Source organism: Camellia sinensis, chromosome 11 (genome assembly GCF_055761805.1).
Source record: "Camellia sinensis isolate YWXY chromosome 11, ASM5576180v1, whole genome shotgun sequence".
Taxonomy (NCBI): domain Eukaryota; kingdom Viridiplantae; phylum Streptophyta; class Magnoliopsida; order Ericales; family Theaceae; genus Camellia; species Camellia sinensis.
The window spans coordinates 173003651-173016544 of NC_138971.1; the positions used below are offsets into that span (position 1 = coordinate 173003651).

The following is a 12894-nucleotide window of genomic DNA, read 5'->3' on the forward strand; positions in this document are numbered from 1 at the left end:
TTAACAAAAAAAAATTTAAAAAATTAATATTATATGTAATAAGTGTATCATGGTCAATATAAAAAGTAAAAATAAAAAAGTCATGGATATAAGTTTTAAAATAAATTATATAATGATAAAATAATTTCTTATACAAAATTTAAGTAAAAATTCAATATAATAGTAATATCACCATCATTAATATGTAATATCACTAACTAAAGTAAAGAAACACATGGATGATGAATCTCACATGTTAAATATAGCTAACAATCTAATAAATTATATATCTTCATTGAGATTAATTATGTTTACATGTCAATAATGATAGATATCACAATTATATTGAAATTTTCATAAATAATTATATAATTTATCGTAGTCTCTTTAATTTTAATCAAAATAACAATTATTGTTCTTATAATTTTAAAAATGTCATTAATATTTCACTCTAAATAATATTTTTATAAATTTTTATTTAAAATATTTTCTTTATATTTACAACAAAATTTTTTTTTCAAAACTTGGGGGCACGTGACCCCCTTGGACTCTCTATACCTTTGCCACTGGCTGGAATTGGTCGTCAGAGGCTCTATTTGGTGTAACTGTTAAAACTGTTTATAGATTATAGCTTAACACATTATAGATTATGACTTTAATCAGAAGTTGTTAATCTGTTTGGTGTAACTGTTGGATTATAGATTTAAGTTGCTGAGTAGTGTTTGTTAAATAAGCTGTGAAATAGCTTTTTCAATTAATTTTTATTTTTTGTTTGTTTACATTTCTCATAAAAAATAATAATAATAATCTATAGTCCATTTGAGTCTTTTTCTATTTTTAAAAAAATAAAAAATAAAAAAATTTAAGAATATAACCATAAATTAACATGTCCACAACATAATCTCATAATCAGAAGCAACGGGTGAGCAGCTTATCAGAATCAGCTTTTTTGAGTTAAAATAAGCTGTTAGAATCAGAAGCTGTTTGAAATAAGTTTAACCAAACAGTCCAAAATAACTTTTTCAAAGCTAAAAGTTATAAGTTGACTCTGAAAAGCTGAAACAAACACCCCAGAATAGGTAGCCAAAGTATGAGTTTAATTGTTGAAGTCCATCAGAAGGTATAGTTGGAGCTCGGCGAAGGGTTGTCAATGGCCAGCAGTGGTTGGTGGTGGTGGCAATTGGCACTCGCAGCCACAAGTGAAGAAAAGAGTAAAAATTTATTTTGAAAATAAGTGAAAACACTCATTTTTTTTGTTTTAAAAAATTTTCAAAATAATTTCATTTTTTTAAAAATCAAAACAATATACCAAATAAATTTTTATTTTCAAAAACAAAAACCTTACAATGTCATCAACAAAAATTTAGCAAACATCTCCCTTTATTTGGGGTATTTTTTAAAAAAAAAAAAAAATTATTTCGGAAGTCTTGAGGTTGATCTATTATCATATTTCCCCAACAAATTCAATTTATTTGAACCCCCCCCCCCAAAAAAAAAAAAAAAATGAAACTTCAAATCCAACTTGTAACAACATTGGTAAAAGCTAAACAGTTGTTTGCAGCCAAACAAAAATGACAAGTAATTGCCAAAAAGAACCTAAAACTGCCCAGAATGAAATAATTTGTCGACTTCAACTAACAAAAGCCAAATCAGTTGGATCCAAACTCTCTATCACACCTATTCTTCCAATATTTCTGCGGCATTATTCTCTATTTTTTCTCTTCATACTCATTGAGATCTTCTTCAAAAAAAATTCTGCTTAAATTCAGCAAGAAATTCTTCTTCTGCAAATCTTTTTCACCACTAGAGCTGCCCTGACAGTCAGTTCGTGTGATCTCCGATGCTTGTGGAATGGAACAACTTCAAATTATTATATGTTATATTATTGTATTATAATATAACAGACATACTCATGCATTGTCCGCGTGTCATCTTCTTAATAATTGTACATCTTCCGTGCTGTTCATGTGTGTTGGCATGGATCAAACAGACACGATAAGCTCAAAAATTCTAACTGAGCTCAATCTTACCCCTATGTTTTTCTCAATATTAAAGACGATTAGTTCTTGAAAATGAAAAATTATTTAGTACTTCCGTTTGAATTGGTGCTATGAGAATATTGAATAATTACTACAATAGCTATAGTTTTAGCAATTTTCCCTTCGAAAAATTATCCGAACAAATCACCAACTTCTATTCTATCAAATATTTGCGAATCCAAAAAGAAACACAACACAATGCATATATGATGACATGTTAAAGAAAAGAAAATAAACGCTATATTGAATAACTGAAACTCCCCCTTGTATATATAAAACATGCTTCTAGCATAAAACCCGTGTTGCGCAAGATCTTAGAGGGAGAATCAATAATTTGAAATTGGAAAAAAAAAAAAAAAAAATTCACATGTAAAAAACAAATATCCCAGCAATCAAAAGCAAATCAATTTGTATCAGAATCTCTCTCAGGCAACTCTTCTTCTTCTTCCTCCTTCAGCGAAGCCAATGAAGGCAGGGACAACTGGCTATGGTATTGTTGCACCACCAACACTGATGCTGTTATGGACAAATCCGGCGAAATCAACAAGCTACCTACTGGTCCCAACTCGGGGCATTCACTCCTCCCAGTCAAAGTTGAAACTAATTGACCCTCCGGCATTCGTCCAACCAAAATCAGACTACAACGACAATTCTCACGAATGATTTCAACTGTTTCTGCAGCACTACTCACAATCCTCTCTTCATACTTGATTGAACCGTCCTTTGATACTTTTTGCTTAAATTCAGAAATAAATTCTTCATCTTCTGACCTTGCTTCAATGGCATTGTTGTCATCCATGTCAATCCTCACAATCTCTCCAATAACTTTAGGGTCTACTGAGAATCGAATAACCCGAAGATTAATGCCAGGGTGCTCAGCCATTCTAGCACCATAAGCAAGCGCTTCACGATCATCATTGCCTCCGAAGAATAAGACTGTTATTGAGGAATCAAAATTACTTGCAGATATTTGAGTCCTTCCACCAAGCCCGCGATCTACTAATATGCCAACTGAACACGGAGCGTGCACAAGAACGCGGCGATTGACATGACGAAAATCGGTCCTAGTTGTCTCCAACTGCCCATCCAGCCTTTGATGTTTGTGAAATGGGAGAATTATAATGGCTGCCCTTTTGCTATTTGCACTAGCACATATGTCCTCGTGCATGCTGTTCATTGGTGAGATTGCTGTCATGGGTCGAACAGAAACACGGCTCAGCTGCCTAAAAGCCTCGAAAGCAACGACAGTTTGGTTGGTACCAGATTGCTGTCCCTTGTTCCAAAAGGGCAGTCCATTCTTTCTTACCTTGTGGACCATTAGAATAGCAGATGATCTCTCAGAGAGCTCCATAAGGTGCATTGCATACACACATAGTCCTTCCTTTTTCTCGGTCCCACGAGACCCCTCGATGAGATTAATCAAGGTTGGGAGATTCCCTGCGCTGTGGAAACAGGCCAGTATTCGGAGTTGAGTATTTGGGTATTTCCTCTGAACTGTCCTGTGCTTGTACTCAGCTTTTCCCATCCTTTTCGCGGGCTTATACACAGCCATAACTAATGGTGTTGTGATGAAGGTTGTGAAGAGAGCCATCAGAACCATAATGGCAAATGTTTGATCGTTCAACACCTGCAAAAATCAACAATGTAACACAATCAAAATTGAGATCATTCAAATTCAAAATAAAAACTAATTAATAATTGAGCTCAATCTTACTTACCCCTCTGTCTTTCCCAATGTTGAGGACAATGAGCTCGACTAGGCCTTTAGTGTTCATCAAGAACCCGAGAGCCACAGCCTCCTGGAAAGGCACTCTGCACATAAGAGAGATTGCAATAGTGCCTACAATTTTCCCAAAACAGGCTGTGCATATGACTAAAGCGAGAAGACCCCATGACTGAGCCCCTTGAATGGTGGCTACATTGGTCTTCAATCCACTTGACACGAAGTAGAGAGGAAGGAGTAGGCCGGATACAAGATCCTCAACCTTTTCCACAAGAACACCTGCAAATGGCCCGTCCTTTGGGACTAAAACTCCAATCACAAAAGCACCAAAGAGGGCATGAATTCCAATTGAATCAGTGACAAAACCTGCTGCCAAAACAGTGGCTAGGGTCGCACACACGTACATTTCATCCATTGGTTCACCCTCGGGGCAACGTTGTGCCATCCATTTGAATACCCATGGGACAATGAATATACAACAAACGACAAATGCGCAACCGCACAAAAAAACCCACAACGAAATTAGAGGAGAGTGACCAGTGCTGGAGAGGGCAATTGCGAGAGCAAGTAGAATCCAAGCAGCCACGTCATTGACCGCTGCAGCAGACATGGCCATTCTACCAACATCAGTAGTTAAAAGCTTGAGTTCAGCAAGGATACGAGCCAAGACAGGAAAGGCAGTGATAGAGAGGGCAACCCCCATGAATACGAGAAATGGGGCTTCATTTACGCCTTTGGAAATAGTTCCTCGGAGGACAAAAGATGCCCCGATTCCTAGAGCGAAAGGAAGGCTAATTCCGGCACAGGCAATGCTCAATGCTTTCTTTCCAGTTCGACGAAGGGACCTTGGGTCTAACTCTAAACCTACAAGGAACATGAAGAAGAGGAGACCAAGATTGGCTAGGGTATCTAGTACCGTGTAGCTCTTCGGTGGAAAAACTTTATGCAGATAAGCTTGGTTGCGACCCAGAGCTGATGGACCTAGCAAAATTCCGCCCTGCCAAAATTGATAATATAGGTTAATTCTCCTCAAGTACCTTGCAAATATATAGGGCCGCAACATAAAATACAGGACCATAATTGCATTATATTATGTATATTGTAATCCGGCGAACTGACAAGTATCTTAATCTCCATTCCTTCAACTGTAAATTATTATTATTATTATTATTTACTTTTTTGCAATGGGGAAGAAAAGAAAAAGCTAGTGATCAAAGAACTCCATTGTAGTAGAACATTTTTTATGGAGTCCAATTTTAACCAGTGTCATGATCAAAGAACTTCCAAGAAATGTCCTTGGTTTTCAGATCAGCATTGATGGTTAAACTAAGGAAACATTCGGAAGTTATTTGATTTGCTTAAGCAATAAAATATTAAGATTTGAACTTCCAACATAACAGGGTCAATTCTCCTAAAGACCTTCATATTGTGACACTTTCTTAATGGATAATCTGCAACCATAATAAACATTAATACACAGATGTAAGTGTTTCCAAATCCTACAGTAATTCAAAATTTAATCTCCATAGCTTTACCTAAACTATACCATGACGCACAATCATGGTAAGGAAAGGGAAAGGAAAATGCAATAGATTAAACAAAAGAAATTAAAGGAGAGGACATAGCAGACTTACAATAATCTCAGCAATAACGCGAGGCTGTCTTAAAGGCCGTAGAAGAAAAGCAAGCGCTCGGGTGACAACAACCACTAGGCATATCTGTAAAATCGCAAGCGGAAGTGCAAAGTTAAGGGGGTCATCGCCCTGGAAGACACCATTAGAAGTAGCCTTCATGGGCGTTGGACATTGTACTGTAACATTTGAAGCCATTTTGCACCAGAAACAAAATTCTCAATTTACTGCCTGCATCATATGATCACCATGTCTATATTAGATTCCAAGCTCAATACATCTAAATCAAAAAAAACATAGAAAAGATATCAAAGCCCACTCCATACATATGAGGTGATAAACATGTTATCAAAAAGACAAGAGAAGCTTAACTAAGAATTTTATTTTAAAGATGGCTACATAGTTAGGCCTTGTTTGGAAAGACTAAATAAGTCCACACTTTTTTATCTTTTTATCTTTTTTAAGTCACATCAATCAACATCTCCTCTTTACTTTTATACATATTTTTTTTATAAAAAGTTAAAAAATATACTTATTTAGAACATCCCAAACAATCCCTCAATACTGGCGAAAATATGGACCTACACAAAGTTAGACACAATTTTTACAACTTTCAAAAGAAAAAAAAAAATGTATTTGATCTCTAACTTTAGTAATAAGATTCAGATTTTGAAACGTTCACTGTAAAACATTATTCAAGGCATGTATAAGAAAAGGATGGTGTTTCCTAAATTCATAAAAAAAAATGATCTAGTTCTGAAATCTGAAATTCCTTACTTCAATCTAAATGGCTAATTAAAGTCCTAATCTGATATTAAAACCTGTCATAAAACAGCAATAGCCGATTTATATAGGCACTTTACTATAGAAAAGCCGTCAACTATTTGAGCGTAAAAGAAAGATTGTTCAAATAACCAGCTCCAAAAGTGCCAGTTGAGTGACAAGTTAAATCGTGACAAGAGAATTCAGTCACGAGTTCAAATCACATAAAAGAGATTGACCTTCTTGGATCCCTATGACCTGCGTGGTATGTGTAGAACAGAAAACTACTTATACAACTTATAGTCTGAGCAAATCCCTGAATATCCTCGCTATCAAAAAGAAAAACAAATAGCGTTTTGAGGGCCAAAAAAATTGCTCACAGGGAAATTAGGGGCTTTGTCTCCACTAATTTTTGGGTACATCATATAGTTTCTTGTCCTATATATAACCCACAAAATTACCTACTGTATAGCCTGAAGGTGTCTATGGCCTGAAGGTGATCTGCCGAAGAATGAGAAATGGAATTTTAATTAGTTCTCGTTTGGCTAAGATTTTAAAATTAAAAAATCACAAAAAGATAAAATAAGTTATATAAATTAATAAAATAAAATATTATTTTTTTTATAATCATTATATTTTTTTTCTTACAAAAATAAAAAAAAAATCTCAAAATAAAAACTAAATGAACCTAAAAAAATCTCAAACTAAAAAATTAATTATATTAGCCAATATTAAACTACCCTTAATATATCCTTCAAAATTTAATATGAGTTGCCTACCGAAGTCGGATAACAGAAATACGAGGTCACTAACACCACGTTATATATATAGTGGATGTTTGCATAAATAAATTAGATAAAAAAAAAAGTTAGAACATATCAAATTAAATTAGAGGCAGAGCAAAAAATTAAATTAGAGGGGTACTTATTAATTATAATAGTAAAAATTTTTACAAAAATATTTCGCATAAATTTTTACGATTGACTTCAAGAAAGATAAAAAAAATAATAATATTATTTGTAATTAGTGTATCATAGATAATATTAAAAAAAGTCATGGATATAAAGTTTTAAAATAAATTATATAATGATAACGTAATTTTTTATACAAAATATGCGTAAAAATTAAATATAATAGTCATATCAGGTCATCATTGACATGCGACATCACCAACCAATAGTAAAGAAACACATGAATGATGATCCCTACATATCAACTATAACTAACAATTTAATAAATTCTATATTTTCATTGAGATTAGGTTTGCATGTCAACAATGATAGACATCACCATTATATTGAAATTTTCACAGATAATAATATCGTAGTCTTTTTATTTTCAATCAAAACAATCACTATTGTTCTTATAATTTTAAAAATGTCATTGACATTTATAATATTTTTTAAAAAAACTATTTAAAATATTTTCTTTATGTTTGAAAAAAAAGAAGAAGAAAGAAAATCCAAAACCCAGGTGGCACGTGACCCCCTAGATGATCTTTCCCTCCGCCCTGGTGTTTGAAAAGTTGCTATTTTAGTAGATTATTTTAATTTTTGGCTATTTAAGTAGGTTAAAATTTTTGTATTTGGGAAGATAGTTTTTATAGTTGAATGCGATGTTTGTAAGAGAAAAAATGAAACAGCAGTACTATATGCACCAATTAATGTACACACTAGCGTACCAACTAGTGTTATTTCATTGTTACTGCACTCACCTATTATACAAATTATAAATACCCAAAGCTTCTAAAATTATGTCATATCATCTATTAATATACTAGTTAATACATTAATTGATACATATAACATTATTCAAAGTGAAATGATTATAAGTTTGATATGATATTTTGTCTTATTAATTATTTTAGCCTATGTTGTTCTTTTGCGAATTTTAATTAGAAAAAAACTAAAATTCAACTTGTCAAATAGGACCATAGACAATAAAATGCAAATATCTATACAATTTATATTTTTATATTATTATGAAAAATGCTATAAACCCTAAATAATCTACCAAATTTTCTACTAAACTTTTCACATGGATATGGAACCCACATGGATATGGAACCCACACAAATCCATATGTGTGTAAATTTCACTCATATGAAAATTTTTTAAAAAAATTGAGTAAATTATTTTGGGTCCCTAAATAATCCTATTATTATTATTAGGGATTGTTTGAGATGACCTAAATAAGTGCACTTTTTGTCTTTTTATAAAAAAATGTGCAGAAAAATAAAGAGATGATGTGATGAAAAAAGATAAAAGATAAAAAATATGTATTTATTTAAGATAGCCAAACTTGACCTTAGTATCTATCTTTGATCCTATAGGATATAAATTCTACGTCTATGCTGTCACAATTTTTGTTTTACCAGGATTCCAGGAATGCCTTTTGCCTCTAATAATTTATTTGATTTGATTTTTTTTAATTTTAACGTAACCCATTGTTAATTATTAGAGTAAATTATAAATATAGCCCTGAAATTTAGGACTGATTTGGCATACTTTAAAAAAATTAAAAAGTTAAAAAATTATTACTATTTATCAAAAAAAATATAAAAAAATTAATTTTACAAAAAAAAGTACGACTCACATGTCACGTGAGTTGTATTTTAGTTGCTCACCATTTGTACAAAGGGAACAAGCGGAGAAGCAAACATGATGGTATTGTTCAGCCCGTGGGGGCCCATCACGGGTCCTGTTTTGATAATCTGAACCATTCAATGTGTAGAACTCGTCAAGTAATATATGTTTATTAAAAATCACGTTAATCGGATATCGCTAACTAAATGATCAAATCAGTTTTGTATAAAAAATGATGATGTTATAGTTCACGGTTGACAAAAACTAATTCGATCAGATAACTATCGATATCCAATTAACGTGATGTTTTACAAGCATATAGTACTTAACGAGTTCTACACATTGAACGGTTCCGATTAACAAAACGGAACCCGTTGTGGGCCCCCACGGGCCGAATAGTATTGTCCAATTCAATGTCCGAAAAGGGGGCAAGCTTCTCCTATATACTACTCTGCCCACCGTACTGCCTACTCTGCCAAAGCTTCTCCTATACACAAATTTATACAAATTTTTCATATACATTTTTTCGTAAAAATTCAAAAAATTATCCTAAATAACCATATTTTTTCCTCAACTTTTTAGTTCAAAAAATCAAAAAGTACACTCATTTAGAACACCCCAAACAACCCTTTATTTAAAAAGTTCTAGAAATCACAAATACTCCTCGTCAAAATTTTTGATTTAAAAGAAAAAATAAAAATTCATCTTATTTTTCTACACAACAATAAAATTATCAAAATTATTAATTAAAATATATTTTTGATATCATTAAAAATTGTTAATTGACTTCATAATTTATTAATAAAATAGATAATTTGTTATGTGGTTAGAAATTTGAAAAAATAAGATGTAATTTTCAAAATTACATAAGACAATTTATATTTTAAATAAATCTTAGAAAATGTATTTGTAATTTATCCTAAATACCATTATGATTATATAAGGTATACAATCAAATTAGTAAAAATTTGTAATTTTTTTTTTAAATGACCATACCAAAATAATTATCTATACTATTATATTTGTGAACACATGGCTTGGTGTCTAATAGTATGGTGGCTTCTTCTTTTGTCGCGTGGCAAATTTTTCTATCTTAAAATAAAAAAAAATATTATTCAAATTTGAATCCAAGACCTTGAATTTCATTAAGAACATTCTTACCATTTAGACAACATACATATTACGAGATTAATTTTTTTATTATTTGTTTTTATGCTTATTTATTTAAATTACACATGTATTGCGTGTGTCACCCACTAGTGTTATAAAAAAATGAATTGTTTCAATTTTAAATTGTTAAAATGAATCCGCCTCAAAGCCCAAACAGTACCATCAATGTTGTTAAAATTGGGATTCTAGATAGGATCGATGGAAGGAGCTTGTGGATTAGATAGTAAAATCGGATCAAGAGTCTCATAAGATCTTACTTTTAATATAAAATAAAAAAAATAATTTAAAATCATTAAAGAAAAATGATTTTATTTGATATAAAGTATCTTTTATGTTATTATAAATTAAAAGAAATATTTATAAAATGAATTTATAGTCAAATTTCTTACATACATATACATAATATACATTCACACAAAAAATAAATAACAATAAAAAGTTTTAGTAAGATCAATTAGAATTTTATTGTGATTCTATATAATTTTATGATTAAGACCGTAATCGCTTTAAAATTCCTCTAAATTTAAAACCCTATTACGATCTGAATCGTCATTTTGATAACCATGAGTATAGTCTTGACCCTGTACAAAAATAATTTCATTTTTTTATTATTTTCTCTCTCAACTTCTTTGATTATAAAATTCGATCAAAAGTCGTTGGCGTTCGAGTATTATTTTTTACGAAATTCAATTCAAAACTTTCTACGACGTGACTTCATAGTTCACACCACAATGCTCTCAAAATGACAAGAATGCCCCTATATCTCTCTACCAATTTACGACCTCCACCAACCTACGTTTCCTCCTGATCACCACAGATCGTTTTCGAAGCATTGTTACGAAATCATCTAAGCTTAAATTCTTAACAAAAATCAACTAATTTATTCTCTTCGCATTCGATCCAAAAAAAAAAAAAAAAAATACAAACAAACAAACAAACTTCAATGTCACATCTAATATATACGTATGTATATAAATGCACCCATATACGTATAGAGAGACAGAGAGAAGAATTACCTGAGTCTGCGAGAAGATTTTAAAGAAGTTCTTCGGTCGATTTGAATATTTTAGAGAGAGAGAGTAAACTCGAGTTGTACGAGTGAGAGATTGCAGAGACTGCCGGGCGAGAGAGAGAGAGAGAGAGAGAGAGAGAAATTTATACAAGTGCCATTATTCTCGAATGCGAAAATCCAAATTCCAAGACGATATGGGAAAAGCGTGTTGCTTTTATCCGGGCCGCTTAATTTATATGAAATTACAAAAATATCCTTTATAGCTATGAAAGTCAACACAGCATCATCACGCCATGCTTGAATGGGAGTTTCGGTAATCCGCGGACTTCGCGTGTACCATGTTTGGTTGTAAAGGAGTGGTATGGATTGCTAGTCTATTCCTATGGATTTATAGAATTTATTATTATTATTATTTCTATCAATGAAAGTTAATTGTGAAATTAGGATCTATGATCTCTCCACCCTTACAAAATTGTTAGTAACAATTAGGATAAATTACACTTATTCCTCTTGAAATTTAGATTTAATATATATCATTCTTTATATTTTAAAAATTACACTAATATCTTATCATTGTAATTATTTAAACGGAATTAACATTGACATTAAAAATGTATTGAATTCATATATTTGCTCTTTCTTTTTTTCGCTACATCGGAAAGATATATTTGCTCTTTTATTGCTTTGCTTTATTTCTTCTATTTTTTTTCTTTCCTTTGCTTTATTTTTTTTTCAAAGTATTTATTCTATTTTTTTACTAGGAGTTGTTGTCTTTTATATAAGTAGAGAGATTTGTGAAATGAGACTATTAATCACAAGAGTGAGAATGTAATTTCTATAGCGTCAAGAGGTAGGATGTAATCGGACCAAATCTCAAGGGTAGTAGTTAGTGTAATTTATCCTAAAAATTAGGGTAATTCTATTTTCACACACCAAAATATCTCACTCCACATCCTCTCTTAATACACACCGACTAATTTGAATGTAGTAATTTTACTCAATGCACAACCTTTTTTTGTTATAAATATCCTTGTCTTTAACATTAAAACCCTAAACCAACCCTCATTATCTAGTTGGTGAAGAGCAGTTCTTCAAGCATTCCGGCAATGGACTAGTGAAAAAATCTTCTGGCTGCAAAAATGAAACATATGTATAAATCGGGACACACGAGCAAACAAATAATACATTACTATAAAGATATTGACAAATCAATCCAAAAATTCACTCACCAAGAAAAAAAAAATTGAATTGAAAGAATATTCACCACTAGATCCTTTGTTTTTGGATGTTTTTTCGTTGAGAATAGAATTCCTGTATAGTAGTGAAAATGTGCATGTATGAGATAGCCACGCAAGAAACAAAAAGAAGAAGAAAAAGAAGAAGAAGAAGAAGAAGAAGAAGAAGAAGTGAAACAGTAAAAATGGCATATTGTAAATAGCCTTTTCAATAGTGAAAACAAAACTGTAATAAAAAGCTCTTGAAAACAATAGTAAAAAGTTCTTAAAAACAAATATATAAACAATGTATTAGGAAAATTCCCACTCAATTGGTTAGTGTTGAGATCAAGAGATTGAAATAAACTCAGATTTCCAAAACTGTAATGGAGGCGGCAATAGCGGTGGGCGGTAGCTAGGGTTAAGGTTAAGAAATTAAGGTTTTGGTGGAGAAGATAAGGAATACTATAGTAATTTTTTTTTAGGTCAAGACTGTAATAAAAAAATAAATCATTAAGTGTGTGGACAGAGGTAAGTAAGTGTGCGGAAATAGAATTTTCCTAAAAATTATGCTAATACCAAATTGGCAGGATCAAGAAATAATTTAAAACAAACAATCAAATAAGAGTAATCAAGCGACTGTACTTTTAATTCAAATACCTCAAAAGAATGAGAACTTTATAACAAAATTACAATCGACAAGAGAGATGAAGTAAACAAAGTAAACAATCAAACAAGAGCAATTAAGCAACTATGTTTTTTATTCAAATACTTTGAAA

General features: G+C 31.6%; 1 protein-coding gene across 4 annotated transcripts; it reads right to left on the bottom strand.

The window, feature by feature from the left end:
• Positions 1-2261: 2261 nt before the first annotated feature.
• LOC114316425 (cation/H(+) antiporter 18) lies at positions 2262-11264 on the bottom strand. Of its 4 annotated transcripts, none has more exons than XM_082896160.1 (5): positions 10906-11087; positions 6596-6635; positions 5376-5603; positions 3737-4738; positions 2262-3645 (listed from the first exon to the last, which is right to left on the bottom strand). In XM_082896160.1, exons 3-5 carry the CDS (start codon positions 5568-5570, stop codon positions 2422-2424), a joined length of 2421 nt encoding a protein of 806 aa, XP_082752286.1. In that variant the 5' UTR covers positions 5571-5603; positions 6596-6635; positions 10906-11087; the 3' UTR covers positions 2262-2421. The 4 variants fall into 4 exon arrangements, with proteins under 4 accessions (XP_082752286.1, XP_082752287.1, XP_028118884.2 ...); XM_082896161.1 differs by having other exon boundaries at positions 6515-6635; XM_028263083.2 differs by lacking the exon at positions 6596-6635 and having other exon boundaries at positions 10906-11264.
• Between the last annotated feature and the right edge of the window lie 1630 nt (positions 11265-12894).

Excerpts from the sequence above, each read along its gene's own strand:
- LOC114316425 (XM_028263083.2), bottom strand. The coding sequence starts at position 5,570 with ATGGCTTCAAATGTTACAGTACAATGTCCAACGCCCATGAAGGCTACT. Across the intron at positions 4,739-5,375 it reads GCGTTATTGCTGAGATTATT|GGCGGAATTTTGCTAGGTCC; the intron begins GTAAGTCTGCTA and ends CAATTTTGGCAG. Across the intron at positions 3,646-3,736 it reads ACATTGGGAAAGACAGAGGG|GTGTTGAACGATCAAACATT; the intron begins GTAAGTAAGATT and ends TGATTTTTGCAG.